This window comes from Ichthyophthirius multifiliis (assembly GCF_000220395.1).
Source record: "Ichthyophthirius multifiliis unplaced genomic scaffold scaff_1120509251093, whole genome shotgun sequence".
In the NCBI taxonomy this organism is placed as follows: domain Eukaryota; phylum Ciliophora; class Oligohymenophorea; order Hymenostomatida; genus Ichthyophthirius; species Ichthyophthirius multifiliis.
This window is the reverse complement of record NW_004086210.1, coordinates 15703-22049: the sequence shown is the minus strand read 5'-3', so window position 1 is coordinate 22049 and position 6347 is coordinate 15703. Positions and strand designations below refer to the sequence as shown.

The window sequence follows — 6347 nt, the reverse complement described above, 5'->3', positions numbered from 1 at the left end:
AAGAGATGAAATTAATTAATGGAGAACTAGATGTTAATAATTAGAATAGAAAATAGCTGAATTAGAATAATTACTGATTCAATATAAATAATTCGAAATCAAAATGAAAGAATATGAATCAAGAATCAATATGCTTACTTAAGAAATCAAAAGATTGAATGATATTATTGCTAAATTATAAGGAGATATTTAATGTAATAAATAATAATAAAAATTTTATATAAATATGTATATATATATATTTTTATATTTAGAGAAAGATGTTACTATTAATGAATTAAGAACTTAAATTTAATAATGGGAAATGAAATATAGATAATTAGAAGCTTAAAACTAATAATTCTAATAACAAATTTAAGAACTTAATAGAGTTATTGAATAATTAAGAAAACAATTATAAGATGCTATAACATCTTTAGATGATGAAAGAAGAAAGAGAGCTTAATTAGAAAAAATTAATTAAGAATACGAAGCTAAAATCGCTATGTTGACTAGTGAAATCGAAAGATTAAGACAAATGTTGAAGAATAAAGAAGATGAAATTAATTAATGGAGAACCAGATGCTAATAATTAGAATAGAAAATCGCTGAATTAGAATAATTACTGATTCAATATAAATAATTCGAAATAAAAATGAAAGAATATGAATCAAGAATCAATATGCTTACTTAAGAAATCAAAAGATTGAATGATATTATTGCTAAATTATAAGGAGACATATAATGTAATAAATAAATATAATTTTTTTTATATATATTTATAATTTTATATTTAGAGAAAGATGTTACTATTAATGAATTAAGAACTTAAATTTAATAATGGGAAATGAAATATAGATAATTAGAAGCTTAAAACTAATAATTCTAATAACAAATTTAAGAACTTAATAGAGTTATTGAATAATTAAGAAAATAATTATAAGATGCTATAACATCTTTAGATGATGAGAGAAGAAAGAGAGCTTAAGTAGAAAAAATTAATTAAGATTATGAAGCTAAAATTGCTATGTTAACTAGTGAAATCGAAAGATTAAGACAAATGTTGAAGAACAAAGATGATGAAATTAATTAATGGAGAACTAGATGCTAGTAATTAGAATAGAAAATTGCAGAATTAGAATAATTAATTATCTAATATAAATAATTCGAAATCAAAATGAAAGAATATGAATCAAGAATCAATATGCTTACTTAAGAAATTAAAAGATTAACTGATCTTTTGTAAGATGAAAGAGTAAAGAATCAAAAATTAGAATAATAATTATTAGAAGCAAGATAATTAGAAGTTAAATTGAGATAATATGAAGAAAAAATAGTCTTATTAACATCTGAAGTTGATCATCTTAATAAAATTATGGTTGATAAAAATAACGAAATAAATGCATTGAAATAAAAAATTTCATAATTAGAATAAACTATTTATAAATTGTAAACTGTTGAATAAAGATTAGCTGAATATGAACAAAGAATATGTAATTATTTATTTATATATATATATATTAATTTATTAAAAAAATAATATAAAAAATAGAATAATTAATCAAAGAAATCGAAAGATTAAATAAAATTATTTAAGAAAAAGACGTTAATATTAATGAATTAAGAACTTAAATTTAATAATGGGAAATGAAATATAGATAATTAGAAGCCTAAAACTAATAATTCTAATCCCAAATTTAAGAACTTAATAGAGTTATTGAATAATTAAGAAAATAATTATAAGATACTATAACATCTTTAGATGATGAAAGAAGAAAGAGATCCTAAGGAGAAAAAAGTAATTAAGATTATGAAGCTAAAGTTGCTATGTTGACTAGTGAAATTGAAAGATTAAGACAAATGTTGAAGAATAAAGAAGATGAAATTAATTAATGGAGAACCAGATGTTAATAATTAGAATAGAAAATTTCTGAATTAGAATAATCAATTATCTAATATAAATAATTTGAAATTAAAGTTAAAGAATATGAATCTAGAATCAATATGCTTACTTAAGAAATTAAGAGATTAAATGATGTTGCTGCTTAATTATAATAAGAAAATGGATAATGGAAAGAAAAATGCTCTAAATTAGAAATCACTATAATGAACTTGAGATAATTTGAAGATAAATGTAAAGATTATGAGAATTAGATTAGAATGTTTACTTAATAAATATAAGAAGAACGTTCCAGATATTAAAATTTAGATGGATAATTTTAAAAACTCAAAACTTTAGAAATTACTATTAAATAATATGAAGAAAAAATTATTATGTTAAATTAAGAAGTCGAACGTGTAAATAATATTGTTAAAGCAAAAAATAATGATATTGATGGATTAAGATAAAAAATTAGTTAGTAAGATTAATCTTTATATAAATTCACTAATATTGAATAAAGAGTTATTGAATATGAAAACAGATTATGTATAATTCTATATATATATATATATATAAATCAATATTTTATATATTATTTTATTTAGAAAATGCTCAAAAGGAAATTGAAAGATTAACTGGAATTAACATGTAATAAGGTAGAGAATCAGATGAATGGAGAAGTAAATGTGGATAATATGAAATAAGTATTCGTACTTTAGAAGGCTAGATTTAAGGTTTGAACTAATAGTTAATATAATTCAATTAAAAGATAGAAATCTTAATCTAATAATTAAATGAGGAAAAGAGTAGATCTTCAAATACTAGTAAATAAGTAGTTGATTATGAAGCTAGAATCGCTATGTTAACTAGCGAAATCGAAAGATTGAGAATGATGTTAAAAAAAAGAGATGATGAAATTGAATAATGGAAAATTAAAGTAACTTAATATGAATAAAGTATTGGATAATTAAGAGGATTTGAAGGATAATGCAAATAATTCGAATACTAGATTTAATAATTATAGTCAGAAAACGAAAGACTCAATTAAGCCTTGAGAAATTCTATGTAAGAAATAGATAAAATGAGAATTAGAATTTCTGAATTAGAATAAGGAAATTCTTAATTAAGATTACTTGAAGGTAGATTTAAAGAATAGGAAGTTAGAATTTAATAATTAGTTTAAGAAATTTAAAGACTTAATGAAGTTATTAATTTTAAATAATAAGAATTTATGAGTATTTTTTTATTATATATTTATTATATATATATATGTATATTATTTTAGGTTTCTAAGAAAAATATAGATAATTAGAAATTTAGTTTATGAATTCAGATTAAACTATTAAATAATTATAAGGAAAAATCAAATAATAAGATGTTTTAATTAAAGAACTTAATAATACTATTGCTAATTTAAGAGCGTAGTTATAAGAATTATAAGATTAGTTGGAAGATCATAAGGTTAAGAGATCTAAAAATTAAAGAGATATGTAAGATTGGGAATCTAAAGTTGCACTTTTAACCTAAGAAATTGAAAGATTGAGATTTATTTTGTAAAATAAGGATGCTGAAATTGAATAATGGAGAGTTAGATATACCTAATTAGAACAAAGCTTAGCTGAATACAATATGCTTAAAGAAAAGAATAGAGTACTTAATATTGAATTAGATAGATAGACATTGGTTATTAAAGAATTGAAAATTGAAAATGAATAAGTAAAGAGATCTTTGGTTAATCAAAACGATTTGTAGGTTAAGATTTCAGATTTACATATGTTATGTGTGTAACTTTTCGCTGAAATCGAATCTTTAAGATCTAGTGTTAAAGATAAAGAAAAATAAGTAGATGATATTAGAAGATCTTCTTTGGCTGCTTATAGAAATTGAAGTTGATTTTTTTCGTTTTATTTTTATAAAAATAAAAAAATATATATATATTTTTTTTTTTTAAGTTTTTTTTTTTTTTTTAATTTTTTTTTTCTATTTATTTTTATAAAAAATTTTATTATTATATATATATATTTTATTTAACATATTTTATCCCAGTATTTTATATGTTTATTATCTTTTTTTTTATTTTTTTAATAATTTACAAAAAGTTTTTTTATTTTTTTTATTAAAATAAACAAAGAGTTATATTTATTTGTCATATCTTTTTTTTATTATTATTAATAAATAAAAACTCATGAATGATTAATAAACTGAATAAAAAACAATCGAATAAATCTAAAAAGAATAGTAATAAATTTTAAGAAGCAAATAAAGGGATGTTTCGAACATTATAAAAGATAAATATTTTGAGCATTTTAATTTATATTAAGTATATTTATATATAATATAGTAAATTCATATATTAAAATATATACTTTACAACTAAATAGAAAACTATGCTTTAATTAAAAATGAGCTGCTATGAATAAAACGAAAAAGACACAATTAAATATTATACATGTATAGATAAAGTAGATTAGAAAATGTAATAAAATTATTTAGCTTTAAGATAAAAATTTGCTAAAATAGAAGTTTTTTTTTTTTTTTTAAGAAATATTTTGTATATTATATATATATATATATACATAAATATAATATAGGAAAATGAAAAGGATTGCTAAGATTAATGTTAATAATAATATTAATAAATATATAATAAATAACTTCAATGTCTTTTATAATGTACAGAAAAATTTAAAGCGGATTCTATATAAATTTATGAAGATTTTTATAAAGTAACAATAAATTAAAATCCTGAATACAAAAAAATAAGAAAATGAACAATTATATATATAAAAAAACATATTTTAAAAAACAATTATTTAATTTATATATTTTCTTTAAAAAATATTCTGTTTTGTTATCTTATTTTTTTAACAATTTCTTCCATTTTTTTTTAAAAAAAAAAAAATTAATTCCTCTGTTTTATAAGTCTGTCATAGTCATAAGTATAGATTTTAAGCTAAACAAAAAAACTAATATTTATATATATATATATATATATATATATATATATATATATATATATATATAATGTATACTTAAATCTATCGATAAATTAATATCAAGCTGATTATTAAAAAGTAAATTACTGAAAACATAATTAATTTCAGTTTGAATAAAATATTCTTTTTTAAGACTAAAATATCTATGTTTTAATATTCATAGTTCATGTTTGTAAATTTAGTAAAATATATAAATATACTCTATTATTATTTTTTTAATTGAATTTCATAATTTATTTTGTTTTGTAGTCTTAGTTATTGTAGTTCTCAATTTTTTCTTAAATGGAATATTTCAGATAGTTGCTTATATCCAGAAAGAATTAAAATAATCGCTCTCTCTTATTTAGTTAGAACTTTAGGTTGTTAATTTAAAAAATAATACAGGATATAATTAATATCTTTTTAAAATTTCTTAAATAAATAAGGAAATAAGGATTTAATTTAAAAAAAATCTATTTTAAAACAAATAAATTAAAAAATTTATTAAAAACATATCAAAAATAAAATATTAAAAGAATAATAAGAACTAGAAAAATAAGTAAAAAAAAATATTATTACCTTATATAATATTTCAAATTAATTTTTAACTTTTTAATTTGCTATAATGGCGTAAAATGGTCATATATCATAAATGATGATTTATTATTTAATATAATATAATTATATTAAAGAAAAGTAAAAAAAATAGTTAGATAATTCGATTTACCTTATTTAAATGCAGTTATGAAATAAAATTTAATATATTAAAGGATTAAAATAATATAATGAAAAAGATAACAATAAAAATTATTATTTATATAAAAAATATATTTATAAAAGAACTTGAATTAAGATTTTATCTAATGCTATTCATATAAATCATGTATATTATAAAATTCTCATTATTTTATTCATTAAAAATCGATTAATAAATCTATAAATTATCTTAGCTCAGGTTAATAAAATAATATTATATAATATATATGATAGATTAAATATAATATTATAATTAATATTTATTAAAACTTTTTAACTTAATTATTATGATATTAATAAAATTTATTATTTTAAAATTTTCAATAATATTTAATTAATATTTAGAAGTATTAAATAGAAATATTACTTTGCTATTAATTAATTAATTATAAAAATAATATTTTTTATAATATATTAATTTTTCAAATATTTAATCTATTTATATAAATTATTTAATAAAAAAAAAAACATTAATGGATATAAACTAGAAAATTATTTAAATTTAATAAAGTTAATATTTATATATTTTTTTAATTTAAATACTTATAATTTTATTTATTTCTTTATTAAAAAAAACTATAAATGTTTAAAAAAATTATTTTTTATAATTAAGATATTTCTGTTATCATAATTATTGATATTAAAAAAATTATAGTTTTTTTTTTTATAATATTTATATATTATATAAATGTGTATATTTATAAGAATAAATATTAATGATATTAAATTTATATATAAAATAATGATATAAATAT

The 6347-nt window shown here is 17.1% G+C and overlaps 1 protein-coding gene across 1 annotated transcript, besides 5 other annotated features; it reads left to right on the top strand. All coding sequences in view use genetic code 6, as the record gives it.

Annotated features, from left to right (window-relative positions):
• Positions 1–103: 103 nt before the first annotated feature.
• IMG5_140760 (viral a-type inclusion repeat protein) lies at positions 104–2803 on the top strand (the record flags this gene model as incomplete). Its single annotated transcript, XM_004031324.1, has 5 exons — positions 104–194; positions 255–725; positions 777–1472; positions 1532–2407; positions 2467–2803. Coding segments are annotated over 5 exons (2471 nt in total), but the record flags the coding sequence as incomplete, so codon positions are not given.
• A 993-nt stretch (positions 2804–3796) lies between these two features.
• Positions 3797–3853: a microsatellite.
• Positions 3799–3841: a microsatellite.
• A 977-nt stretch (positions 3854–4830) lies between the features above and the next one.
• Positions 4831–4885: a microsatellite.
• A 751-nt stretch (positions 4886–5636) lies between these two features.
• Positions 5637–5672: a microsatellite.
• A 124-nt stretch (positions 5673–5796) lies between these two features.
• Positions 5797–5849: a microsatellite.
• Positions 5850–6347: the final 498 nt, after the last annotated feature.